Source organism: Vidua chalybeata, chromosome 3 (assembly GCF_026979565.1).
Source record: "Vidua chalybeata isolate OUT-0048 chromosome 3, bVidCha1 merged haplotype, whole genome shotgun sequence".
In the NCBI taxonomy this organism is placed as follows: Eukaryota; Metazoa; Chordata; class Aves; order Passeriformes; family Viduidae; genus Vidua; species Vidua chalybeata.
Window position 1 is genome coordinate 12,090,211 of NC_071532.1, and position 27,732 is coordinate 12,117,942.

Sequence of the window (27,732 nt, forward strand, 5' to 3'; positions counted from 1 at the left end):
ATAACAGTGTGAGGACAAAAGCAGTTTTATCTTGTATTAAAGATTATGCCACTATTTCCAGCAGAAGCTGAAAATTAGTCCTACATATAGGACTAATAGTCCTACATGTATAGTAACATATGCTCTTGAAATCAAAATTGACTTCTCTTCAGAAAACAAATTATAAAATAGAATTTCATTTGTATAGAAACAGAGATCTCCTTCCACAACTTAGGGAAGCACTTCAAGCCAGGGCACTCAGAATTAAATATGCAAGATATTTGAAGGAAAACAATTTTCTAAGGTTCCTTAGAATAAGATTTGTATTCATTCCAACCTAAGACACCTTCCTTTTAATATATATACCAAAAAAATGGAATAAGCATGAGGCAGACAGTATTTTCAACATTTGCTTAAAAACTAACAAAGATGAAAAAACTCTCCCACACCTTTTAATATAATTTTTAAGGCATTTCTCTCTATGAAATCCAGTGTGGATGTCCACAATATAAACTTTATTTTGCTTCAGATTTTGTATTCCCTTTTAATTTGCACAGTCAATCTTTCACTGTATTTGTTGCAATAAATACCACATATACAGGGGCTGGGGAAACCTGATGGAGAAGTCCTGATCAGGACATCAAGTCACACATCCTGTCCCTTCTTCCAGGATTCAAACAACAGCAAGTATTTGTAATATGAATACTGCAAGAATAAAGAACTGGACAGAAAGCACTTCCCTGTCCTGATGGATCTAGTTCATACCTCATTCTTTGAAATTTACTATCAAATGGGGTATATAATTCAGAAATCATATTACTAATTTAATTTTGAACATTGGAACTCAGTAAAGCACCAGGAAATCCCTTCAGATACAATTCAGAAACAATATGAATGGTAAGAGAATAATGAATAAATCTGAGAACAAAAGGACTTCCTCTAACCATATAAGCCCACAAATTAAAAATCTACGATTTCTGAATGCGATGAGGTGAAAAAATTTTTGGAAAGGGTAAGAGCTGGGAACAGAGAGAAATATATTAATGACATAAAGCATCTGCACATCCAGGTCACAATTTGTTACTGTGACAATCACCTTCTCGCTCTTCAGTGGGACTGGAGTGACGACTAAGGGATCTGAACTGCAACTCAGCTGCTATTGAAGCAAGTCGATCATTTTCAGGGACACTGGAACCCCTGTTAAAAAGAGCCATCATACTAATTAACTTGTCATTAGTGTTTATGTAGTGCAATGCTAATTTAACTGCAGTTTTTAAGAGACAGAACCTCTGAAGCCTAGGATATGAACCATGAAAGCAACATGAAAGAAAAACTGATGCCGAAAGGTAAACAGAAAACCCTCTCTATGCTCTTTTTCCCTCAAATGAAAACTTTTTAGATTATTTTGGTTATGCTGCTATATGAAAAAGCCCTAAGCTTCCAAAGCATAAACTACTTCAAACTGTTTCTTGCCTGTAACAACAGAATCCATTTTCATGACTTGTAACCTTCTACTATGACAGCTGCTGCAGGATGCAGCTTGTGCCAGGGTTGGATATACAATCAGAAGTGATTCAGCTGGTGATAATGTGAGCCACATCATCAGATGAAATGTAGTAACTGATTTCATATGTTCCTAGTGCACTGCAAATACAGTCACAGTCCACAGTCATTAAGTCAGAACCAATCGAAAGAAACATAAGCTGGTTGACAGGAAGAACACTGTTAAAGGACAGCAGCCTGATCACTTAGAGGCCCCAGTTCTTCCAGACAGCACAGAGTGGAATCAGATGCCTCAGAGTAAGAGCCAGATGAACAAGAAGGCTGAACAGAAAGGAAAAAAATATTAAGAGAAACAAGACTTAAATTCTTAGGTCTTCAGCCATCTTCCTCCAGCCCCAGACAACAATTAGTTCACTCATTTTAGAGCCGTAAATTCCTTGTGGAAGTCTTTCTACCCTTTTGGAAAAGGTTCCCCTTCAATTTTTAAAGTTTGATGGGGAAGAATGGTGACTGATGTCTTCTTAAACATAGTATGTTAGAGGTATGAGCCAAATGTTATTGAAAAGTGGGCAACATTGTTAAATGCTTCACTGTAAGCTAACAACTACAAGAAGATGATACTTTGCATCACAAGGTCCACACACACCTATGAAAGAACTACCAGTCCCATAGTTGTTTCCAAATTGTATCTGAGTATTACCTTAAAATAGTTTTTAAAAAACCCACAAAAATAACCACAAAAACACCACTACTACCTTGAGAACAGAAGCCAAAACCACAGACAACCTATTCCCATGCAAATGTTCTCCATACAATGTTTGCTTTGCACTTCCTACTACTGCCCAACCAAATTTTATAAGTTTGAGCAGGAACTGAAACTAAACTAGTGAAAATCCTCATTATTCTTCAGGAAGCTGAGGTTTTAATGAGCAAGAAGGGCAAGGTGGTTCTCAGCATATACACAGCAACAATTCCTGATGCACGAAATGCTTAAAAACAAGCAAAACTACATCACCTCTAAAATGAGGCAGCAGCTGAACAGGCCTAAGCACCAAAGTTTCGAATGCAGGTGCCTAAACCCCATTTCACACCTTTTATTGATCTAGAAAGTCTGTACGTATATTATTAGGCAAAAATTATAGTAAAAGAGAAGAATGCTAGATAATTTTTGGCTCCAGCCTGGATAAGTAACAAAATGATGAATAATAACCACAGTTAGCTCAAAAATTGACCATCTTTAAAGATTATAAACATAAACCTAGCATAAATGTATAAATACCAGAAAGCTCAATGTAAACAACCTGCTATTGGTGCTTCGGATTTTAATTTCTAGTTATACTATAGTGGGTTTTTTTTTCTTTTGATTTTTGTTGTTAAAAAAAACTTCACTAGAACTACGGTGGCATTAGTGCACTATGCACTGCCTAATACAATTGATTACACTTGATTTACCAAGTTCCTACATTCAACTCTTCATAGATATTTAATGCTTATAATCATGTTTTAAATGTCTAAAGAGTTTCTGGAATGCGTACAAAGCATCTGTCTTTGTGCTATTCTGGCACTGGACTCCACACTTTGCCAAACCACAAAACATTTCATTGATCCAAAAGATTCAATTTCTCTTTTGGAGCACAAATAAACGAAATTCATAATTAAGACCACAATGCATCAAAGTTTGCAACTTTCTTTAACTATACTAAAACAAAAAAAAAAAATTGTAGAAATATATTACATTGTAGTATTGTACCTTCCTCAATAAACAGAACCCCTAAAAAAAACCCAGCAGCGTTCAGAACTCTGTCTCTGATTTCATAATATTTTTCTTCAAATGATTCCTAGCTCATACAGGGTATTAAACGCTACTTAAAAATCCAGACAGTGCATTAAAAAAACAAGATTATAGGATATTTTATGAACAACCATCAGAAAAATGGTTTCAGAAAAAAAGCTGAGAACTCTAAGAAAAAATACAAGTCTTTGAAAAACACTAATTATCCACCCCACTGTCAGCTTATAAAGCTGCCAGAACATCTCAGTGAAAATTTTCTAGCATGTTACTTACTTGAAAGGGCTATTCCAATGCTGCAGACTACTGCCTACTCTGTCTTTTCCATGAGGGGGCTTAAAACAGAAGCATAAAGGATAAATAATGTCTGTGTTTGAATGACAGAAAATTCAAGATGTATTTTCAACCAAAAAAAAAGGCCTAGACTGATAAGCTATACATCTGGAGGCTGCTGTAATAGGTGCAAGTCACATCTTGCAATAAAAATAAAAAACTTGCAGAAAAGATTGCATATAAAAAGTGGCAATTTACTTCCCTCTTAACAGCTTAATGCATGCTTGTGCCATGCATCTGATAACAAATCAAACTATGATGATCTGCTGGTTCACAACCAAAAATTATTTATTACAAAACAATTCATAATCAAGTTATATCCAAGTTTGCTTTGGTCACCACCAATCTATTGTTCCTTCACCACCTCTTTTTTTCTCTACCAGCTTTGTGATGCAGTCAGATATGTGTATCCATTCATATGAATTTCCATCCCAAAGAACTTTCAGTACTTCTGCAGTAGAAATAAGAATCCAAAAAGCTATTTTTAAACCCTAAGATAACACCACTGAGTTAAGAGCAGGCTTTTCACAGTCAGGCGTGCAGGGGAATAAAAAAGGTAAAATCAAACTGAGAGATATGTCAGTGGTCTGACTTGTAATAAGAGAAGAAGAAATACCAACAGTCTGAAATTACAACAGCCAAATCAAACATCAAAAAACAAGAAAGATACTAACATAGCTCTGTCAAAAAAAGAATCACTTGTGATGATACAGAAGCAGTTTCTGTTACATATCCTTATACAAGAATAGTTTCTTTCATATTAAGTTTATTCTGCACCACCCTAAGAATAAGTGTAGGAGAAATGATTAAAAAAATCCTCATGGGTTTAATTTTGCATTTGCCACTATACAGTATTTCAAAATACTTATGACAGACAATAACAATACCATGTTAGCTAACATGAAAAAAAAACGAAAATCCTTGCCCTTGGTTGTATCTTGCAGTTATCCTAGTGGAAGTGATTCTATGATTCTAAGAGTTAGTTATCAGTACTAATTATTTACTGAAGTTACACCAATGAGCTGACTGGCATATGTTCATTGCATGGACATTTTACTGAGCAAATTTGTAATCTATGTCAGAACTGCATGCTTTAACTACCACATGTTCAGGCTTTTTGAATCTGAAAGTGGTCTCATCATCAATTTCTAAGACATGTGATTTTGCTCAAGTCGAACATGAATGAAGGAGCCAGTGGAAGACACGATGGGAGGGAAGAGAGCGGTGCAAACGATCTATTAGGATGTATGTGGGAACAGTTATGTGGGTGATGTAGGGAGGATGAGTCTGCTACGTCACGGAGCGCAGCTACCTGGTCTCATTTGCACTGCTGAGAGGTTTGGGCTGGGCTGAGTCACTCCCGACGGGAGCGGGGCGACTCACAGCAACACTGCCATGGCTCCGCGCATCGCAAGGGACGCTCCGCGTGCTGTGGCAAGAAGAAAAACTTCAGGAAACAGTTAAAAAGAAAAATGTATGGAGTTCAAAGTTTGTTTTAGAAACAAAATATTGAAGTGTGTATAATGATGCCTGATTTCAGAAGTTTTTCCATTACATAAAGATTTTTATGTGGCGTAACTCTGGGTCTCAGAAGCTTTGTGGCTGCCAATGTATACAGTAATAATAATCCTCAAAATAAAAATCTTCAAATCTTTTGAATACTACTAGTTTCTGCCAAAGCTAAGTGGCTTCTGAAAGAAAAGTCAACTGAAGAAAAGTCATCATATTCTTGGAAAATAGGGCCCTCTGTGTAAAATTATGCACGGTGATGTTTATTTTGAATTTTTTTTTTTAACTGTTTTTGCAATAATTCTCATGTCAACACTTTCAAAGGCAAGAGAAAAGATCCACTGTTTTAAGCTTATTCACAGCAGGTTGGTAATGATGCAGAAATGCCACCATATCTCAGAATGCTACAGTTTTAAGTTCCATGTATGTAAATTCCAGAAAGCACTGCCACAGGAACCTAGGCAGGCATTCAAAGTGTGGAAGGAAATAAAAGTGTTGATAATGAGCAGTTTTCACTGAATTAAAGCTTTTTACATTGAAACACTGGATTCAGGAAAGATAAAGGGGATGAGAATGACTTCAAAGTGAGAACCCATGCACCAAGGAGTGGCCAAGCAGCAAGTAAAAGAAACTTGTATTGCCCTTAAAAGCACATCAATAAATTCTGGATCACTTATGTGCTAACTTTTTCTATCTGCTTTGCCCTCAAAGGGAAAGAAAAGGTGTTCCATTTACTGATATTCAGCATAGCCAAGACAGAATAAAACAGTTTAAAATGCTGTACTAATGCTCAATACCTGAAGCCTTCAGGTGTGGGGATGATGAGATGAGGATTTGGTGGATCACTATGGCACCGAGGCACTTTTACAGGACGGGGACTGTTTCGATGAACAGCTGCAAACATAAAAACAGATCACATTTACTGATATGTCAGAAAAACTCTCTTAAGGGCCACATCAGGACACAAAATTAAAACAAATTCCTATTTACAGAATTAAATGTGAACTGGCACCTATTTTCTTATCCTTTAATAAAAATAGATATTATTCCAACTTTAAATAAATCAATAGTATGTATTAATACTTTTCATATTTTTGTATTACTTAACTCATCCATAAAATAATGAAAATTCCCCAGATAGTCAAAAACTAGCAATTAGAAAATGTGTACATACTTCATTAAAACTTCATTATTCCTACTTCACAAATTAATCTTATTGCAAAATAAATATTAACCAAATAATAATTAGCAAACCAAAGAGCAATATTATGTTCCTTTCCATAACAATTAAGCTTTCTCAGACAGCAATAGAAAGCAAATTAAGCTGTGGAAAAAACCCATATATGACAGTTTTACCCAACCTAATGCCACCCATGACAGTCTGCCCCAAGGAAGTGGTACAAATAGACTGGACAAAACCTAAATGGGCAGCCACTGTCTTTATGCCTAACTAATTCAGTGCCTCCAAGAGCAGTCTGCACCATCTGCCCCCAACTCCTCCTTAAATACTAAGAAAAATACTGTGGCAGTCACATCTCAAGACAGCTGGTTGCCCACCAAACTATGAGTCAGTACTTTCTGCCAGGCTAGGGTCCTCTCAGGGAGCTACATTTCTGCCTTGTTTGCACTACTAGGGCAAGCAAAAGATGGCAGGGCCAGATGTTGGTTGTCCTGCTGTAATTGGCAAATACAATAGCAGGAGACCCAGAATGCAGCTCCTACCCCACCCAGGTAGACATCAGCTGTTTCACAAAGCAAAAAGACAGGATAAAACACCAGGAGATACACAGCTATGTGTCTAGAGGCAGCAGTGTAAACACAACTGGATTCTCAGCTTCAGGAAAAGGAGTAAAGACCACAGTGGGTTTAAGTCCTTCAAAGTGGTATGCAAATGTAACTAGGAAGTCTTGTTTTAATTCTGATCAGGAGACAGGAATGAGTATCTGCAATATCTGCACCCAGGATACGGTTTAAGTTAAATTTCACATGTATTAAGGTTTCAGACTGCACCACTTATCTGTGTCACCACCTCCACATGCCTCTGAGACAAAAGCTGTCAAGCAATTTAAGTTGTGTGATCTGTAGTGTCTGCAATAGCATTTATAAGAGTTTCAATAATTTGGCATCATCATGCTGGTGATTCACCAATACAGGCCTCCCTCACAACAGCAGTACTGAAAGTGAATGTACAGGTTTTACATCACTGTACAGAATTTGGCTAAATTTGATTTTAGACTATGCTTCTTTGACTGACTTTCACTGCAAAAGGTTTGTCAGCTATAAGACTTTCTCATCAAAATTATATCAAAACAAGCTTTCCTGAAAAACTGGCAAACCTCCTCTGCTGGTGGCAGATTACTCTCCCCTCATGTCTTCTATCATCAAGCCCACCCAAGACGTGGGCACCAGGAGAAAGATAAGAGAGATGACAAAGTATTTTGAAAAGTAAATGAGTCAATGGAGTTGAGAGGAGAAAGACAGAAACAGTGCTGAGAAAGAAATGAGTAAAAGGCACATAGAGCAGGCAAAACATTCTTTTCTCAAGATGCATCATCAAATATGCTGATTTCACTCTAATGATATCAACATTTATATCTATAAAAATGTATTTTACATTATGCCATATTTTATAGCAGAGAACTGTTTTGCACAGTTCCCATGTACAACTCATGTGTACTTGGTAATATAAAGTCCACTAGAAGCAAAAAAATCTGCAGTGCCAAAGTGTAAATAACTGCAGTGCCACAATGAAACTTTGGGAGAGGGAGCTGTAACTGCCTTCTTAAAGTGAAAATCACTTCTTTACCCAAGCTTTAAACAACACAGTCCTTTCCTAACAGATTTGCAGGACTTCAGAGGAAGGATAAAATGAGAAGAAAGAATCTGTAAAGCTTTGAAATTTCTTGGGTAAAACTAGCACATGTTTACACTTTATCAAGGAATAATGGTTTCACATCAACAATCACAAATAGATTGAAAATACTTTTATTGGTATTTCTTGCATTTTAAAAGCACTTTACAACCAAAATTCTGCAACAGCAGCAGCAAAGCTCCAGAACAAATGCCAGTAACTTCTGCCTTACCAAGGTACAAACCTGTAACAGGACTGTGAGGTTTTCCAATAACATGGCCAATACACTCATTCATCAGAGCTTGTAAACTCTAGGAAAGACAAACATAAAAAGTTGCAATGTTTTGTTACAAGAAGGTTGATGGTCATATGACAAAGCTCACAGTAACAAAATTACATTGTTCAAGTGTGTAATCTGTCAGATAAGCACCCCTATATTCTACCTATTATATTAAACTTCTGGATCCACATTAGCATGTTGACTTAACTGATTTTTTTAAAGCTAGAAGTCTTAGCTTTGTCTTGTCTTTTGTCCTTGTCAAAATTACAAAACTGTAAGAACTGAACAGTGGCATATCATAAAGAACATTTCAACATATAAAGGTATTGGAACCTAACGTTCATTGTTAGTATAATTAAAATCACATTTCCTGAAAAAAGCTGTAACAACCTTCTCTGCTCTCCCCCCTCCACATCCCAAGGAGAAACCTAAAAAACTTGAGTGAGAATATGATGGCCTGAATCTCAAGATGAAATTCTGTTAAAACAAAAATATTAAGCCCTGTATATTAAAAGAAAGGCACTTCCCTTATCTATCCATGAAGCTATCAAAACTTTCATGAAAGGGATTTTAGAAGTTAAAAATCACTGAACTGGGCATCAGACAATCTGAACCAAATTATTAGGTGTACTATTTGATAGGTATGTAATTTTGGACAAGTTGTTAAATCTTCCTCTGGTTCAATTTACTTGTCAGAACACCAGGAATATAATGCCTATTCACAAAGAAGTAAAATTATATCCCTTGGTAAAGCTGCTATGAAGGTTGCTGTTATATGCCAGTCACTCAGTGTAGCCAAAAATTCTTCTAGAAATTCAAAAACTTAGTGAAGACCAGGAACTTCAAGAACTAAGAAAAAACAGAATTATAAAACTAAAGAAGCATTAAGCTTCAGACTGGCATATTTTACCAAAGCAGACTGAGCTAGAATTTCATCAGGAAATGCAGAGCTCTAAATATAGACCATCATTCTTCCATGACATGCTGGTAGATCTGAGAGATCAGGATTGATGTTGCCATCTCTAGGTAAAATACTGTGACCTGTGCTATACAGAATAATGAAAGTGGCTTCAAGTGATGATCTCTAAAATTGCAATCAAGTTTAAGAAAGAAAAAAATTTTAAAAATGCAGTTAGGGTTTTGGGCTCCCTCCTTTTCTTTCCCTGCTACTTGTTCAAAGTCTGTTTCAGAAACTGTGTCAAAGCAGAAGAATTTGAGGGGCTACTTCCTAAAACTAAAGTATCAGTGTATTCCAAATACCAGCTTAACTCTGTCATTAAGGCAGACAATCCTTTCCCAGCAACACAAATGCAGGACTAATACATCATTTACTAGAGAGCTCCTGATAAAAACACATGTGAAAAAAAGACTAAATAATGTATTTTCTGGATTATGCAAGATTAATGTGGTTGGCATTTCATAACACATCTTGAAATAAGTAAAAATCAAGAGGTGCTAACACTCACATTCTGCTCTTTTGTGGCAACTGTGCTTTCACGTCTCTGTAGTATTGTACCAAGATGAGAGAAATAAATTCTCAAAACAGAAAAAAGAGGAAAGCAGAGCAGGCAAAAAAGCCAGCTTTAGTCTACTGTTTTTTTTCATAACAAAAACAAAAGAAAGATGCTTTAAAATCTGTTTCATGTTAGAACTATTTGAAAATAAAAAAATCTATAAATTACAGGGATTTTGTATTCATATCCACAGATGAACTTTGGGTGTTAGTTAAGCCTCAGAAGCTTAGAAATTGATTTATCAAAAATCTCTGTAGAAAGCTGCTGTCAACTTTCCAAGACACAAAGGGAGGTGGCCTCCCAAGATAGTACCAGCAACTTGTCAGCAAACTGAAACCATCACTGCCAGTGGTCACAAATCTACTCTTTTCAGAATCTAACAAACAGAAGAGATAGCAGCATCAACACTGATATACAACAGCAATTTTAACATCTGTGTTCAGATGTTTTATAAAAAGTATCCCTGCAAAACATATACTGATAGCTTTACAAGCATTTATAAATAAACACCAGCAGAAAAACTTATCCATACCAAGAAGTCATCTTCTGGGAGAGCTGAAATAAATGCTGGCTCAATGGCTTGAAGAAAATCAAAACCTTGAGTTGCCCACCTACATAAAAGAAAAAGACAGAAAATGAAACAGTCTTTGGCTAAAGCTATCATTTAGAGTTTCAACTACATCCAAGAACAGTAAATAACAGCTAGTTCTTTTTCCTCTATAAAATATGATAAAATCCTCATTTAAGAAAAAAACAGACTAATATATAAAATGTAAAAATGTTACCTTTTATCCAGTTATATTTGGACAAAGACTGGTTTTAGCAAGGACACTGTCAAATAAGGTGGGCAGGCCATGCTATGTATCTACACCCATATACATGCTATCTTCCAAACAGTATCATCAATTCAACCATCATTTGTTTCAGAGCAACAAGCCAAACCACTGTGATCCCTGCCTGAAGTCTCCTTTCTGAAACAAGACTGAAAGGATACTTAAGATTTCATGACTATCTGATTAATAATGACTGGGCATCAGTGGTTTCATGGCCTAGAATGGCAAAGTAAATAAGTAACTTGGCTGAAGGGAGTTTTGTGTCTTCAGCCACCTGTTGTCCCCCACTGCCTCCCTCTTTGACCTACTTGAACTAGCAGCTGCAACCTACAAAATGCAAATAGAATCACAGGATATCCTGAGTTGGAAGAGGCACACACAGATATCAGAACTGAACTTCAGACTCCACAAAGGGCAATACAGAAGTTAAGAGCACAGTCCAAATGGTTCTTGAACACCAGCAGGCATGGAGCCACGACCTTTTTTCTGGGGAGCTTTTTCCAGTGCTTGACCACCTCTCAGTGAAGAACTTTTTCCTAATGCCCAATCCAAAACTCCCCAAATGCAGGTTTTAAGCCATTTTCTCTTGTTCAGTCACCAGAGAGAAGACATGAAGGCATTGCAGATAGCAAATCATTTTCTCCTTCCCTTAGCTGAGCAAACCTAGTGTCCTTAATTACTCCTCATTGCATCTTGCCCTTCAGTCCTTTCACCATCTTCACTGCCCTTCCTGCTGCAATATTTTTATGTCCTTCTTAGATTATGGAGCCCAAAAGTGCACAGAGTACTTGAGGTGAGGCTGCACCAATGCTAAACACAGTAGTACAATCACTCCATCCAGCTGATTAGATCTGTTGTGCCTAAGGCACCCCAGGATATAGTTGGCCCTTTTCACCACCTGGGCACATCGCTGACTCAAAGCTTACAATCAACAAGAACCCCAAGGTCCCTTTCTGAATGGCTACACTCCAATCGCTTGGCCTCTGATCTATAGGGGTACCCAGAGTTACAGCACGTCAGGTGCAAAATCTGGCACTTGTCCTTGTTAAATTTTATAAGGTTGGTTATTGTCCAGCCCTCATAATCTATCAAGTTCTCTCTGTACAATCTCTGTGCCCTTGAGAGAATGAATGTGTTCTCCTAATTTAGTATGGCAAACTTATTTAGTACGTACACAACTCCTGTATCCAGGTCACTGATAAAAACATTGAAAAAAACTGGCCCTAAAATTGAGCCCCGAGGAACACCCTAGTGACTGGCCAACAGCCAGACATCACTTCATTTACTCCAATTTTTTGAGCCCAACCCTTCAGCTCTACCAAAAACTACCGTGGCAGTAACAAGTTGCCTGTTACCTGGGTCGAGTGCCTCGGCCACTCTCACATTTTGTTAGCACATAATTCATCCATTTTCTGGCAAAGTTGATGTATTTGTCTCCAATTTTTTGCCTGAATTCTCCAGACATCAGACGAACAACTTCTTTATGGTACTGAAAGAAACTAAAGATTACTTTTCACATATTAATACGAAGAACAATATCCACTGGAGTATTTGCAAGCTAACAAAACTCTACAGTATGACAAGTCACATCCTATTCTTAGACAAAATTATTTTATGCAAGCAGTTGCCTACTTATAGACAAAAAATTAATTAAGAAAATACGATACAAAATACGATACAGTGAGAGGCAGTACTGAGCCACACTGCATTTTTCTGTGTGCATCAGGCACGTGCTGATGTTTAACAGTGTACATACACATTGCTGAAGAAACATCCTACATAAACACTTGGTTCTGTAACCAGAGATTGAACTGAAGTAGTGTTTATTTTTAGTTATTTTAGTTATATTGCAGTAACATTAGGGGATAAAAAAGTTATCTATGTGCATTTAAAAATCAAACAAATACCAGCTATTTCTTATAAGACTATCCTAGAAGTACATTAGGATATGACACAATCTTTAAAAAATTTCACAAAGCCCAGAGGAATCAAATAGCAAAACAGTTAAAACATCTGAACATAACATTTTGAATGCCTGCACGCTAATGCAAGCACTCAAAAGCTCGTACTACATCAAAGAACCATCACAAACTCTGAAGGAATGTCTCATGTTACAGTATTATGCTATTCTAGGCTGAAAAATGGTGAGAAGGTAAGTTAAACCACAGGGTGGTGGAGTGACCATCCTTGGAAGTATTATAAAAATGAGTAAATATGGCCCTTTGTGATATGGTTTAGTGAGCACGGTGGCACTCAGTTGAAGTTTGGACTTGATTTTGGAGGTCTTTTCCAACCTTAATGATTTCAATATCATCTAAAATGCTGCCAAGCAGCAGAGCTTACAAGACTATACCTGAAATCATGAAGTTCTTAAAAGCTTTTCAGATTTCTAGACATTGCTAATTTAACAGATTTATCAGATTCATCTGTTGCTTTTCAGTTATTCTCAAGTAAAATTTCTGAGGCAACACATATTTTATAACATTCTGCTAGAACTGGGAAGTCACAGTTCACTACAAATTACCAAATGTGAGGCCCATCTACATGAAGGACTGCAAGGAGGATCCAGAAAACAACAGACCTGTCAGTCTGAAGGTTATGGATCTACAGGACAACCAGGAGATTAGGCCCAGCCAGCATGGGTTTCTGAAAAGCAGGTCGTACTTGACTGACCTGACCTCATTATATGAGAAGGTGAGCCACTTAGTGGATTGGGTAAAGGTTGTGAATGTCATCTACCTATATTTTAGTAAAGCTTTTGACATTGTTTTCCAGAGTATTCTGCAGAAGCTGGCTGCTCATGGTCTGGACAGAGGTTCACTGTTTGCTGTGTAAAAAACTGGCGAGGCCTAAGGAGTGGTGCTACACCCTGTTGGCAGTTGGTCACTTTTGGGGTTCCCCAGGACTCAGTTTTGGGGCCAGTCCTGTTTTATGTCTTTATCAATGATCCCTCAGTCAATTCACAGGCGACACCAAGTTGAATGGGAGTGTTAATCTGCTGGAGGGCAGGAAGGCCCTGCAGAGGGATCTGGACAGGCTGGATTGTTGGACCAAAGCCAGTGGTGTGAAGTTCAACATGGCCAAATGCCAGGTCCTGCACCTGGGTCACAACAATTCCATGTAGCACTACAAGCTGGGGGAAGAGTGGCTGGAAAGTTGCCTGGGGTAAAAAGACTTGAGGGTGCTGGCTGACAACTGGCTGGACATTATCCAGTGTGTGCCCAGGGGGCCAAGAAGGCCAGTGGCATCCTGGCTTCTATCAGCAATAGTGTGGCCAGCAGGACTGGGGCAGTAACGGTACTGGGCACTGCTGAGGTTGCACCTCAAACACTGTATTGGGCCTTTCACTACAAGAAAGACATTGAGGTGTTGGAGCAAGTCCAGGGAAGCTCAACAAAGCTGGAGTTCAAGTCTTGAGAGGAGCGGCTCAGGGAGCTGGGGTTGTTTAACCTGGAGAAAAGGAGGCTCAGATGCACCCTTATTGTTTTCTACAACTATCTGAAAGGAGGTTATAGTGAGGTGGGTGTCAGCCTCTCCTCCCAAGTAAAGAAGTGTTGGACAAGAGAAAACAGCCTTAAATTGAGCCAGAGGAGGTTTAGATTGGATATTAGGAACACGTTCTTCACTGGTAGAGTGGTCAGGCATTAGAACAGGCCACAGGAAGTGGTTGAATCCCCATCCCTGAAGTTACTTAAAAGATGTGTAGATGTAGACATGGTTCAGTGGTGGACCTGGTGGTTAACAGAGTTAACAGTTGGGATTGATTATGCTAAAGGTCCTTTCCAACCTAAATAATTCAATAGTTCCATAAATTCTTTGTATTTCCACAGTTATTAGTTACCCTATTTACACCAATGCAAAACCATACATTTCAATTGGTTTTTGTTTCCTTACCTCAAACCCAAAATTATAACCCTGAATCATGGCTTCCCGGTAGTATTGCTGCAAAGTGGCAGATTCAGATTCATCAACTTCGGCATCAAACTCAGATGTGAACATGTGATCAACTCTATCAATGGCACTGCTTATCTTATTGCATAGCTGTAATGCATCATTCTGAGTAACAAGAAAAAGGGTGGGGGGGTAGCAAAATATTACTTAGTCTTGTCAATTGTAGAATATAAGGCAAACATGAATCTAACAATTACATTATTTTAAATGAAAAGGTACTATAATGCCACAAAAATTCAATCAGCCTTGAAAAAACAAACATTTTCCAGCAGCTGCATGAAGCAAGTCCTGTAATTAACTCAAATATTATAATAAAGTTCGCTTGCATGTGATTAACTTTAAAAACAAAGACAGCAAAAGGGTGAGCAGGGAACCAACAAAAAAACCACAAAACAAACAAAAACATCCAACCAAAACCAGACAGACAAGAAAGGAGAAAATGAGTTCTACTATCTATAGCATGACCAAGCCTTTGGTTCTATTTTCACCTTGGTATCTGGACACAGCCTCAATTGAATGCAGGGACTTGATACAGCCACTTAAAGCCTCACAAACAAACAAACAAAACAAACCCATCAAAGAAAACACTCAGACAAAAGCAAAACAAACAAACAAAAAAATCCCACACCACACACACAGAAGCAGCAAAGAAAGATTTTAAAACCAACACCCAAATCCAAGAGAAAACAGACAGAGAGACCACCCACTTTTGCATTTTCAAATACAGGCAGAAAAGTTGCTTGTTGCAGATCATTGATTTTGACAGAACTTGATTTTGGAAAATCATACACTTTCTTTCAACTGAATATTGCTGCCACCCAAAGAGGTATTCACTCTGTTGCTATGGTAATTCATCTGCATTATGGGCTTATTTTCCAATTACCCAATGCAGAAATTATTACACCAATATAGCTCAAAAACACACTCACAAATCATTTGCAAAAACAGAGTGAAAATTGTACTGAAAGTAAAGTCCATAGAGGACAACCACATAACTTAAAATTGCAGAATATGTCACGAGCTTTGCAATGAAATCTTCCACTTTTTTACTTATCAATGAGCAAAGCACCATCAGTTTTGATAAATAATCTCCAAACCTGCTTACCTTTAGCTGCTGTAGAGCTCTGGCAATGATTGGTTGGCTGGATGTCTGTTCCTGGTGCAGAGATATGAGCCCTTCAATAGACTGCTGGAAAGCTTTTCTCTGACTCACAAGGTGGGCAGACTGAATGACTACAAGGAGGAGGTTATCAACCTAGAATACAAGACACCACTACTTCTTGTAAAGAAAATCCTCTCTGTAAAAATATATCCAATATCACCAGTTTCTAATCAGTTATTTTTTAAATTCTAATCTATGAAAGACCTCTAATCAGTATTCATTAAAATCTAAATTCACACAGAAAAGCTTGATGCTGGCAACTAAAACTCTCATCTAGTGGCAGAGTTCCATTAGGGTAAATGCCACAGGAAGTTGTCATGGGGAATATGGCCCTATTCACTTCTGGAAAAGATGGGAAACACTGCATTAAATTATCTTCAGACTAGCTATACACAAAAAAACCAACAGCTAAGTAAAAATAATTATATTTTCTCAAAGCAGATGGAAATAACAACCATCACATAAACAAAGAGGTTTTATCCAAGAAACACAGCATACTTCAGGACAAAAGCCCACTATTGAATAGGGAAAGACACAGATTTAACACACAGTATTTGCTCAAAATTTGAAAATTATCAATATATGATATGTTTTGGAAACCAGAACTCTGATACTGCACAAGTCTTTAAAAGCATACAGTCACAGATGGTGCTGCCATACTAAGCTCTGCTGATTTCAAACTATAGACAATGCATCTGCAACAAGTTACTCATAAAGCAAGACCTATTTCATCCTGATTTCAATACCTCCTCCCCAAAGAATAATTTCATGCTCAAAATTCTTTAAGTGTTGATAAGATTCTTACATTTGATGAGTATTTAACTGACACCTTACATTTTCTCTAGTTTGCAATGAAAATGCATTTTTTAAAGACAGAATCTTTCTGAAGGACTTTTTATTTCCTAACCTTCCAATCCTGGATTAAAAAAAAAAAACCTAGTAAGTGTTACAGACATATAAACACACACACATAGTGTTTTATGTACACTTACATATGGAAGAAACCATTTGCAAACCAATTTTCATCTATTGCTGTTTTCATTTCTGAATGAAATACTAACTTTGATAGAAGTCCAAAGAACTTCTAAGCACTTAATCAAAGGCTCTTTTGTTATTCATCAATTGGAACAACAGGCAAACAAGAACGAACACGTTTGCACATTAAAAGCAGCAGTATGTAGAGGAGTGACTTTTTCAACTGCCTGTAATTGCTAGAACCCTCTGAATGCCAAAGGTCAGGCACAGAGACCTGGAAAGTCACTCTCTTCATGGACAGTACAGCCCATTTACGGTAGGGATCCAAGGAACTGCATGACATACCAAAAAGAAAATTCACATAGCTTAACACTAAGGATATGAGAACACAAGGGGCACAGAGCTGGCTCAGCTGTCAGAGTGCAGCAGAACTGCTGGCAGGGAAACCCTGTTGGCTTGGGAAGAAGGAAAGTATGACTGGAAACATTTCTTCCTGCAGAACTGTTGAACATCTAGTAACTTCCAGAGAAATTTAACATTAAATGTCACAATTCATCCAAGAATAAGAGTAACTGGTTTCATGCCTCAGTGTGTGGAAAGCACAGAACCATCACATGTTCTTGGAGACTGATGATGTCTTAATGAAATGTTCTGTTTTCAAGTCTTATCCACACTTCTGAACACCCAATTATATATTAAAAGTATCTCTTTTTTGTAATACTATTATACAAGTACAACTCTGAAAAAGGTACATTTGTAGAGACTGATCCTGCCAGGAAATGCTACAATCCATTTAATATTTGCATTTAACACAACAAAGGATCAAACTTATTCCTGAATTTAACTTTTTATTACCTATAAAAGGACACAAGCTTCACTTGAATCACTCCAATTAATCTGATAGAATAAGCATTCATAGAAGTGTAGAGGTAACCAACAGTGGGGGAATAAGACCACACCCACCTGCATGGTGCGCAGCGTATCAACGGTTTCTACCTGTGGCACTACTTTGACCGGCTGACCCTCCCACGCACTCCAGCTGTCATCTAATTCATGGTCTTTGTCACTGTGTTTGGTCATTAGCAAGTAGGCCTCATATGTAAGCTCATCTGAATCCTTGGAGCAATCCTTCCCAGCAGCTGCATTGAGGAGCTGCAGAATCACGGCCCTTTGCCCCGCAATACTGCCTGGTACAAATACTTGTAAACTCTCGAGTCCGGGAATTTGTACCTGCAGAAAAGAAATACACTGAAAGAGTGAATCTCATTGTCAGTATGATAAATAAAAAAGATAAAATAGGTAGTATCATTTAAGCAACAGGAAGAATCTCCGTAATAATGGGCTGTACAATATACAGTAAAACCATACCTTCTGCTATTTTTACATTAGAAGTCAAAATGCATTATAAATTATTTCTTTAGAAGTCCACTGGATCACCATTTTCATTGACTTCTTTCTATGTACTTCAAGTTAATCCTTCTACATATTCTTCTAAAGGAATTTTCTAAAGTCCAGTTTCACGTATATACTATATATGTATGCATACACGAGTATATAATATATATACACATATTTTAAAAAGTAAATTAGTCAACAAAGAGGGGAGTATTAAAAGAAAAACTCCTTCAGAATTCATACCTTTCTCAATGACTACAAAAGACAACAAGTAATCAAAAATCTGTCTAAAAAAGTATACATTATTCTTCTACTTTCATAAAAGCCAGAATAAGTCCAGTTATAGCATTCTCTTTTAATAAAATACTACTGCTACTACTAAAAAACTACTTCCAATTATATCTGTCACATTGGTAGCAATACTTCAACCAAGTTAGGCATCAGAAGCAGACTGTAAAATAACCAGTATCTTGACCTGCCACGAGGTAACTCACGGTGCAGTTAAACTCTCTCTTTTCATAGTGTGATATTACCAAGCTAAGACAAAACACTGCACTCAGCACTTCTACCATTAGGCAGACATATTTTATAACTAAAAGGACTATAATCTGTAGGCCAACGCAAAATATTAGATGGGTGTTACTAAAAGCTAAATTTAACTCCCAAAACTAATGAGCATCTGCCTGAAAAGGCTGTTAAGAATTTAAGCTCCCTACATGCTATTAGAGGGCCAGTATATAAAGTGTTCATTATCAAAATGTGTGTCATTTAACCCATGTATAACAGATGTCTCAAACTCAAGACACATTTTTTTCTTCCAGAAATGTACGTAAGAAAAAGATACAATCTTTAAAAAGTCTACTAAAACTAATCTGGTGTCTTGAAGTAGCCAAGACAACATACCTGGGGGGACAATATTTTTTAGAAATAAACATATACTGATTTCCCTGGCTATTTTCCAACTCAAACAATTCACAGACCAGGGCCCTGCTGAGCCAGTTGTTTTATCCATGTATTTACAATCCCTTATGAACTTCTCTCCTGTGAATTTGTTTGTTTCCTCTTCAACAAAGTTCTGTATTTAGCAAACATTTACATAAATCTAACTGGAATCATGTAATGAAAAAGTTTGTGCGTTATTTCCCAACTGCAAAATATATATTAAATGCGTGGAAAGACAAAAAAAGAACAAATACAATTGAACTGTTGAAGCTGATTTTTTAAGGAATTTTGCAAAAACCACAAATGTGGGACTTTACATTGCAGTAAACATAGAGCACCAAGAGCTTAACTTACTTTTGCAGTGTATTAGTTTTCTAGCAACAGTTACTCTGGAACAGAACAGAGTCCCTGTATTTCTCACGTCCTTAGTACTCTCTAGAAAGCTTGCTAAAGCAGACCTCCACTATAATTCTGTTTCTTTGTAAAAGCAATACACAGGTCTATAGTCTGAGATTATCTACTCAAACATGTATCCATTTACTTTATAGATTTGCAAGCATTTGTTTCATAGCACTCACTGCTAAGCATTATTACACAGAAAGGTTTTCCTCAGTCACAGAGAGAATCTTTAGAAAAAAAAGGAATTAAGGCACTCATTTCCCAAAACACAGACTAGCATTCTCATTCATACAAGCACAAGTACAGAATTTGGCTATCACAATTCAATATTAAATACACAACACTTTAAATGTTGAAATATAGATGTCCCATTAAAACACTAAAGCATGCCAGTATTTGACATTTTGCTTAGCATACTCAGTTCACTTTCATGCCTCTAAACTTTATTACCTATGTGAATTTACCTTCACATACTCTTTTGTTTTCAGAGCATTCAGAAGATCTCGCACAGGGGCTGACAATGCAAATTCTGCTGCTATTTCAAGGTCCTACAAATAATGACAAAACAAAGGAATATGCTTTCAGACTAAATTTCTTTAAAGCATATAAGTAAGAGGAGACTCTGTTAACTTACCTTCCTCAGCATCTTAGCAAAACCAAGAGCTTTGGAGGCCCTTTCTCTAGCTTCATGGAACAGCTCTTTCAGTGCTCGGCTGGTCTCTATAACAGACCTCCTGAAACATTGGTAGAAATGAAATGACAATGTTTTAATAAGTCATATTACACTTACACAGCCATTAGAAAATAATTATTTACATGTATTAGTAAGAAGACCATAAATATTTGCAAGCAGCTGACAAATGATTTCGCATAGGCACTTTTTTTGTAAGAATATAAAAATCTAATTCAAATATCATTACATAAAAACCTCTCAGAGCCTGAACTAAAGAGAAGGTTACTAGGCTTCAAAAAAACAAAATGATGATTTATTACTACTGCACAAGAAATACAGTGATACAGTCTATGGAGCCTTGCATTTACTAAGTTTGCATTCAAAGGAATAAAATGCATTATGTATCTTTCAGAGGTAGAGAAATATATGTAAGTGTTCTGTTATTATTAAGCCAAAAGGTTTAATACCTGATTTCATCTGATGCAGTACTGTCATCGGCACTGGCCCAAAATTCATCACAACTGTCTTGTAGTCCAGAATCTAAAAATATTCCTGTAGACTTCAGCAGCATTCCTGCAATATCACTGTAGCAAGAGAAAGGGTGGAACTTTGGAGTCTTATTGAGGTAGCACAGTATCTTATACTTCTTCCTTCTTAGTGCAAGAGAGCTGTTTCCAAGTCCATGTACAGAAACAAGGAGCATCTTGGGGCCCACAGAAACCACCTGCACCTACTGCATTCTACACATCGAGCCACTGCAATAATCCATACATTCACAAAGACTAACAGCTGCTTAATGACATCTCATGAAGTCCCATTTGGAAACCCCAAACAACTGCTGACTTGAATACCCCTCTGGTATAAAACAACGCCATAAGCAGAGGAATTAAATAAAACCTACCAAAATAGTTTTCCAGCTTGAGCTTCACCTCCTCTTATATAAGGAGTTATTTCTTTGGTGAAATTCCATTCTTCCTCTAACAGATTTTTTAAACTATGAGATGCTTGAGGTAACTGCTGCAGCATTTGGATCCAGCTTCGCATATAATCAAAGTAAACCTGAACAAGGAAATAGATAATTTAAAGAGAAATTGTTACACAAGGTGTTAAGGACTAGAACTTCTCAAATCAACAGAAAAATTCAGTATTATGAAATTTTAGAAGGTATTTGTACAATAATTTTCATTTGCTCCAACTGAAAATGAGCTCCATGTTTTCACACAAAAGGTGCAATTTATGGCTCAGCAAGTAATAAATTCTATGTCTTCACAATGCCTTCCTGTAAATATTGACCACCTTGCTTGCTGTGCTGCTATTTACCATTGTAGTAGTGAATACCCACAGTAGCCAGAGTTTTTAAAGCTAAACTGCTGAAAACAGTCTCTAAACGTTTTATTAACTGAATTATGTCAAAAGGTTTTATCTGAACATATCCTCCTGGTTATGGATAAGTGCCATGAAAAGGTTTCTGAGATTCTACATTATACTTGGTGTTCCTTTATATCAAGTCTTATCTCTCATCTTTATTTAACTACTGTTGTTTTAAACCAATATAAAAAATCCAGGTAAGTTCAATTTTTCTTTAGCCATCTGCTGTTCAGGATTATAATGAATGCAAAAAATTACCTTTTGTTTCAGTTCAATAATCCATAACATTCCTCCTCAAAAATGGTTAAGATATTTTCTATTGGTTTCAGGTATTATCAGACTACACTGTCAAAATGCCAAGATCATAGAATCATGGAATTTTTTGGGTTGAAAGATGATCCTTAGGGATCATCTAGTTCCAACCCTTATATTTCAGAGGCTAAGTGTTTTTCTTAAAAAGACTGTTTTAACTAATTGCAGCAATGAATACACATTAACACTAAGGCATCAATTATGCTTTAATGCAATGCCAATACACAAAGACATAGTACTAGCCAAAAATAATACTTTATTCAATATTAAAAAGGTTATTAAAAGCTTAGTTCAAACTTATGGAATTTAAAGTTATATATATGAACCACTTCTGGTAAATACAGGCAATTTTCAAGTACACTGTACCACAGAACAAAACCCAGTATTGCTAAAACAACAGCGGCTTCTGTGTTACCTTTACAAGTCCATTAAAACAACAAAATTGTAACAAAGTAGGAAAAAAAAAGGCAACCATCCCTAAAAGGGTTAACAGATTTCTATTAGCAGTATTCACATCAATACACTTACTTGAACACTCCTTTTTGAAGCTTACCATTAACATTTTATGCAAATCCTCTTCAAAAGAATCAATGTTGCAATCAATCTTTTGTAAGTCATCTAACACTTCCCGTAACATGAACTGGTAATATTGCTTCATTAAGAGTCCACCCTTCAGAACTTCTTTACACTCTCTCACTAGCTGCAAGAGAAAAACCCCGAAACTGCCATCAGTGAAGACATTACTCTTAAATTCACCCCTTGTCAGTTTGTCTCAATATTTTAGTTTGCCACTAAATAATTTCTACAGCTTTTTGAAACAAATACAGTTGCTCTACACATCTGCAAGAAAGAGGTCACTAGTTTTCCAGGATTATTGCAATCCCATTATTTGCCACATCAGTGTAAATGAAGATGGAGGCAGAGGTTTCAGACTTACTCCCTGCACAATGCCACAGCAAGCAGCTTACTGGATAATTAGTTTAGAAAGGGGCAAAAGGCCTCACAGTCACGAAATCACCACTTTCAATGGAAGCAAGTCAGGCAAAATACACAATGTGTTTAGCATATGCTTAGAGAAATGTTTTACTACAGTGAATTCACTGTCAATCTCCTGGGCAGGTGCCCTCAGTTCCAAAATCTATATCAGACTGAAAACAATTAGTGCGTTTTTGTTGCTTCCCTGGGCAAAGCTAACATGAGGAAAGTTCTCTTTTCAACTGCAGAAGGGGGTGCCTTCGGAAGAGCTGTCACCTCTCCCTGAAAGCTTAGTCTTTATCTGTTTCAAGTGACAAGCACAACCACAGGTACAGGAGCACACAAGGAGCAAGGATCATTTCAAACCTACATGAACATGCTAATGCCTTTCTTTCAGAAGCCCTTCAAGTGCTAAGTGTGTATTCTGAGATCATCATCATTAAGTCTTCAGGTTTGACAAACCCTGATTTTTTTTCTGAGGGTCAGAGGGAGTGGAATTGCTGGCTGATTAATATGCTTTTTAAAATCTTCTATAATGGCTCTCCTGGCAAATTAATGTATCAACATAGTGGACTCAATGTATGAGAAATTATAATAGCACAAAAGCAGAACAAGAATGCTATTAGTATGACAAGAGTCTCTGGAAACCTTTACAGGCCAGAACACCTTATACTGCGTTCCTTGATGCGCAGAGGAAACAAGGATAATAGTCTGAACTCTACAGTTTAAAATTTATGATGTTGGGTGAAAAGAGGTAAAAAAAAGTAATTTTTTATAATGTGGAAATCCAAATGGACATTTTTGTATCCCTAACATGTCATATACTTTAAAATTAATGTCCTTCTTCACTCAATCACATCCAGTGTACTTTCTGTTAACCTATAGGGTTATTTTTCCCTTCAATGCACATCCATTCTGAAATAAATTTGAAAAGCTTCATTAAAAATTGAGTTTATTTAAATAATACTTTTCTACAGGGGTATGCTATTGAGTAACAGAATACAGGATTTACAAAAAATAAGTAGAGCTAATCTTAGTGTCAACTTTTGAAACTGAAATTCACGAGGCAGTGGCCAAACATAATTTTGGTGCATAATGAGCACATGAAAGAATACACAGTTTAAACTGAAAATATTATCACTATTATTGGTTTGATGGGTTGCTTTTTGTTTAGGTAGTTTATACAATAAATTATTTTCTCAAAGCAGGCGGGGCAAGACAAAAAATACCAAATTTAACAACCAAACAGAAATAATCCACATGCACATACACATGTCCACCTCTCCACACAAATGCTGAATTTGAGAACCATCTTGAACTGTTCAGGTACTAAACTGCCATTAAAAGAGAACAGCTCTCTCCAATAACACAGGATTATCAGGATTACCAAAACTAGTACTGAAAGTGAAACATGGACAAAAAGGAGGATGGTAGCAAGAAAGGACAGGAAAAAAGGCACATTGTAAGAGGCATAAAATCTGTGTTAGTTTTCTTTTTGTGTATATACTTTTTATTGAAAATCTTATTAATTTGTTAATACAATTGACTTGCTACTAATACAAAAAGGTAATGTTACCTTGAAAAAGTTAAGTAAGAAGACTACCATAACTGATACATTCACACAGTACTGCTACATATTTCAAATGGTACCAAAAAGCAAGAGACACAAAGATCTCAGTGCCTCAAATAAGATTCTCTAGGTCAATCACTACAAAAAACACTCTGCTGTGCTACTTGCATACAAAGAACAATCAAGATGGTAAGACCATCTTACAGAAGAAAATGAAGCAGTGCCACTTCCAGAATGCTGTGCTGCAACACCAGCTCTCCTTCCTGAATAATACCTTGAAAGAATTGAAAAATCTTATGTCTGCAGTTAAGATGGCCCAGCTGTCTTGAGTTGTGTACAAGTTCTGCATCCCTGCCCAGTGGCCAGGAGAGCAGCATGACTGAAGATACAGGAGTTGCTCATATTTCAGACGGTCAGCTTCTGAGGGGTACAGAGTGTGATGCAGGACATTGATGAGGTCCCCTCTCAGCTGTCTCTTCTCATGGCTGAACAGGCCAATCTCCTCCAGCCTTTCCACACAGGAGAGATGTTCCAAGCCCCTAATCATCTTTGTCCTCCACTGGACCCAGTCCAGGAGCTCCACATCTCTCTTGTGCTGAGGAGCTCAGAACTGGACACAGCAGTCCTGATGCACCTCACTAAGGCTTGAGTAGAGGGGCAGGATCACTTCCCTCAACCTGCTGGCAATGCTCTGATATGATAATAAAACAACCTAATTTGGAGATCAATCTAATTGTAGGACCCAGCTTTCAGAAGGTTGGACCAGAATATTTCTAACCCAGTCTTCTCTATCATTCTGTGAACTTGCAGAATAACAGAGACTCCTGGACTCTTCTTTTCAGCTTGCTGAAGGTTTTAGGAATTATAATTCTTCAGAAAACAAACAGATCTATTTGCAAAACATCCTCCACAGCTCCTTTGCCTGTTCAGAAATATTGTGTGGGACAGGAAGCATTTGCTGAGTTGAATTCATTTTTTCAATGTCATTAGTAAAGGCAGTATCCACCACCACAACAGTCTGGTACAAACACATTGTTTTCCAGGAAGAAAGTGTAGTTTTTACTTAACTTAGAGCCCAGAAGGAGCACACAAAATGTTAAGGGGGGGGAAAAAAACAAAATCACCCCCGTCTCTGAAGGATATACTGTTCTTCATAACAAAGTATACTATGCAGTAGTATGCTTGTTAAGGCTGAAATTGTAGGCTTCAATCAATGGGGAGAACGAGGGAGAGCATAGGGCAGGAAGGAAGAGAAGACAAATTTATTTGGGACCACAGAGTAACACAGCAATGGATTTAGGATCAGCAAATAACCGGAATGTGAGATCATAATGAGTCCAAGGGCTTATTTAGATGTTTACTCCTAGAGATAATCTGATATAACCCCGATTTGGGTATGCTTGCCAGGATGCAGGGACATCAGATGAATTGAGTAGGTCCTGGCATTGATCTAAACAGCCTTCATTGTACCTGACAGCCTCCAGAAAATAAATCCTTATGCAATACTCTCAACCAGTGACAAGACTGACAGTCTTGAGTCACTGTCCACAGAAAATAATACAACAGGCTGGGAAAGATTTTTTTTTTTCATTTTTCTTCTCAATTAACTTTCACTATGTGACTACTGCATGTTAGCATATGTCTTACATTCACAAGAGAAAAAAATCAAATCAAAAAGAACAATACAGACCCTTAAAACTACTTATATTGCCTAAGAAACCCAAACAGAGGAAGATGTGCTAGAGAAGATTATATAGCTTATAATGCAAATGGAACCAATACTGTCTACTTTTGTTGGCTAATAATATTTTTAATCACCAGTTTTGATATGGAAGCCTAAATCAGAGAGCTACACATGACTAGTTATTTATTATGCAAAAAGCAGATCTCCATATGAAAAACAAGACTATTTACAAAACTTAGTACATAATTACACATTGTAATTTCTTACACTAATCCTCTTTAAACTGATACCATATTATAATGAAATGACAAAATAGTTCAAACAGGAAATACATATTAAAAAAGAAATTGAAGCAAACCTGTTTAATACTCAAAAGAGATGGTTCCCCAGCAGGTCTTTGTTCCAACCTCAGCTTGAGACATTCATGGATAACATTGAGGAGGACCCGGCAGAGAACCAAGAATGCCGGTTCAAAAGATGGTAAATCCATGGATTTCAACTCCTCCCATGATACAGCACTGCATTTTTGCTCACAAGGTGGGAAATTTAGTAACTGCACATAATCGGAACACAACATGGGATCTGGAAATTCTGAAAACTGTAACGAAAAATGGATATCATGAAAAGGAACCTTAAAAGTCTTTAGGATTTTGGATTTGTTTAAAATAGCATGCACAGAAGTATGCTTTTAAAAGGTAACAGTCTATTAGCTGGCAAGTCAACTGCTCAAGTTTCAAGTTTATATCATTGGGAGATTTTTTAATGTTAACTTTTTTTTTAAGGATCATCAGTCTCAGGAAAAACAACTATTGACTCTTTGGAATGAACAAAACCACTTCCTTTATGTTTCTGTTATGGGACTGTCTAGAGAAACAAGTGTATACTAAGCTACATCAGGTACGTAACCTCATTCCTTTTCAAATACATAATGCATATATTAACATAAAACTCCACATTGTAAATGAATGCAATATTCAAATAAATATTCAATAAAATGTCACTAGCTAAACTAAACCAAAGTACTGAAAAACTACCTTTTGAATTTCGGTAGCTTTTAAATTTAAACTGTTTAAAAAAGGAAGATTAAATATATACATCAAGCTGGTTTGTTGCTTTGGGGATTTTTGGTTGTTTTTTTTTTTTTTTTTTTTTTAATAATAGACTTATTTTTCATTTAAATTAAGATTCCATTTAAATAAAATCACTTTTCTAATTAGAGAAAATAATTGAGACTCTATGAAATAAACATTCTAGAAACCTAAACTATATACCTTGTGATAACATTCTAAACAAGGCTGTACATGGAAGTACTCTGGGGTTTAATTTAGAAAGAAAAGTTGGACTGCAGAATGTGTAGCTCCTAAAGACAGCAACACACTAGTCATCATTTAAGGATAAGATTTGTTTCAGATTAAGTTTGCTTTGTTCTTATTCCCATTTCTCAGCTACTAACTATGACATCTGAATATCCTTCATTCATATATAAACATAACTAGCATTTTCTAGGTTTTTCTTCAGCCAGGCATTTCCTACGTTTTTCTTCAGCCAAATTTAAATAACATCACTACAAAAGGGAGAAAAACCAGTAATTACAGTAAGATAATGTAAAACTACTGCCTAAAGAGTTTAAAAAAACTTTTTAAGCTCATAATCTAGCAGAAAATTAAAACACATATTTACAAACATATCTTCTTAGATGGAATCTTAATGTCTTATTTTTACTCTCTTTAAAAGG

The 27,732-nt window shown here is 36.7% G+C and overlaps 1 protein-coding gene across 7 annotated transcripts in view; it reads right to left on the minus strand.

Annotated features, from left to right (window-relative positions):
* Nucleotides 1-27,732, minus strand: part of MAP3K4 (mitogen-activated protein kinase kinase kinase 4) — a 62,987-nt gene that overhangs the window by 15,479 nt on the left and 19,776 nt on the right. For 3 of the 7 annotated variants that reach the window (XM_053938002.1, XM_053938008.1, XM_053938007.1), the window contains exons 4-18: nucleotides 26,356-26,595; nucleotides 22,322-22,468; nucleotides 20,990-21,147; nucleotides 20,556-20,672; nucleotides 20,050-20,149; nucleotides 19,880-19,963; nucleotides 17,643-17,909; nucleotides 15,648-15,797; nucleotides 14,486-14,647; nucleotides 11,947-12,080; nucleotides 10,291-10,369; nucleotides 8,197-8,275; nucleotides 5,911-6,007; nucleotides 4,917-5,033; nucleotides 1,076-1,176 (exon numbers count right to left, since the gene is read on the minus strand). In XM_053938002.1, coding sequence (XP_053793977.1) covers nucleotides 1,076-1,176; nucleotides 4,917-5,033; nucleotides 5,911-6,007; nucleotides 8,197-8,275; nucleotides 10,291-10,369; nucleotides 11,947-12,080; nucleotides 14,486-14,647; nucleotides 15,648-15,797; nucleotides 17,643-17,909; nucleotides 19,880-19,963; nucleotides 20,050-20,149; nucleotides 20,556-20,672; nucleotides 20,990-21,147; nucleotides 22,322-22,468; nucleotides 26,356-26,595 — 2,032 coding nt within the window. The remainder of the gene's footprint in view (nucleotides 1-1,075; nucleotides 1,177-4,916; nucleotides 5,034-5,910; nucleotides 6,008-8,196; nucleotides 8,276-10,290; nucleotides 10,370-11,946; nucleotides 12,081-14,485; nucleotides 14,648-15,647; nucleotides 15,798-17,642; nucleotides 17,910-19,879; nucleotides 19,964-20,049; nucleotides 20,150-20,555; nucleotides 20,673-20,989; nucleotides 21,148-22,321; nucleotides 22,469-26,355; nucleotides 26,596-27,732) is intronic. The other 4 variants (XM_053938003.1, XM_053938006.1, XM_053938005.1 and 1 more) reach the window with 4 other exon arrangements.